Source organism: Sinocyclocheilus grahami, unplaced genomic scaffold (assembly GCF_001515645.1).
Source record: "Sinocyclocheilus grahami isolate Dianchi unplaced genomic scaffold, SAMN03320097.WGS_v1.1 scaffold6563.1, whole genome shotgun sequence".
NCBI classification, from domain to species: domain Eukaryota; kingdom Metazoa; phylum Chordata; class Actinopteri; order Cypriniformes; family Cyprinidae; genus Sinocyclocheilus; species Sinocyclocheilus grahami.
The window spans coordinates 1-798 of record NW_015510930.1 but is presented as its reverse complement, the minus strand read 5'-3'; the positions used below and the strand labels follow the sequence as shown (position 1 = coordinate 798).

Sequence of the window (798 nt, the reverse complement as noted above, 5' to 3'; positions counted from 1 at the left end):
AAAAAAAAAGACATGTTTGTACAGTCTGTAAGTATTTCCCACACATAACCTTGCCCTATAATTAACTGTTAACTTGAGAACCACCGAACCAAATCATTAAGTCAGTTGAGCTGGTGAATCAGATCATTCAGAACAGATTTATTAACAGGATCAACTGATTCACTAAAAAGATCTGGCTTAAAGGTACAACTTGAACAACAGAAGTTGTAAACAAATCATAAGGTTAAGTAAATCATAACTAAATCATAAGGGTAAGTAAATCATCTTTCATTTCAGAATTTTAGTTTCAAACATACTTGTCGGTGACAGCTTGCATGAACTCATCAATGAGGTCATCGTATGCTTTGCCCCTCACTCTTTTGTGCTTTAAGCCGATGTACAAGGGATCATCTAAGAGGGTCTGAACAAAAACAAATAAAAATGAGTTAAAAAAGGACAACAGGGTTACAAATAGGGACAACTATGTTTGTAAACCCAATGAAACCAATTAACAACAAAGTACAGTTGTACAGTATAAACATTATTATTCAAAAGTTTGGGGCCAATACTTTTATTTAGCACAGATGCATTAAATTGAGCAAAAGTCACAGTAAAGACATTTATATTGTTATAAAAATAAAATGATTTTGTTATAAAAGTGAAATAATATTTCACAATATTACTGTTTCACTGTAATTTTGATCAAATAAATGCAGCCTTGGAGAGGATAAGAGGCTTTCAAAAACATTTAAAAACAAAATTGTTTAAAATGTTTATGCCAGTGGTTCTCAAACCTCTCCATGAAGTACCCCCAGCACT

General features: G+C 32.2%; 1 protein-coding gene across 1 annotated transcript in view; it reads right to left on the bottom strand.

Moving 5' to 3' along the window:
• Nucleotides 1-400, bottom strand: part of LOC107577610 (NADP-dependent malic enzyme, mitochondrial-like) — a gene marked incomplete at its 5' end in the record, with an annotated part of 6,021 nt that extends 5,621 nt beyond the window's left edge. Inside the window, one exon of the mRNA XM_016263665.1 lies at nucleotides 293-400. Coding sequence (XP_016119151.1) covers nucleotides 293-400 — 108 coding nt within the window. The remainder of the gene's footprint in view (nucleotides 1-292) is intronic.
• Between the last annotated feature and the right edge of the window lie 398 nt (nucleotides 401-798).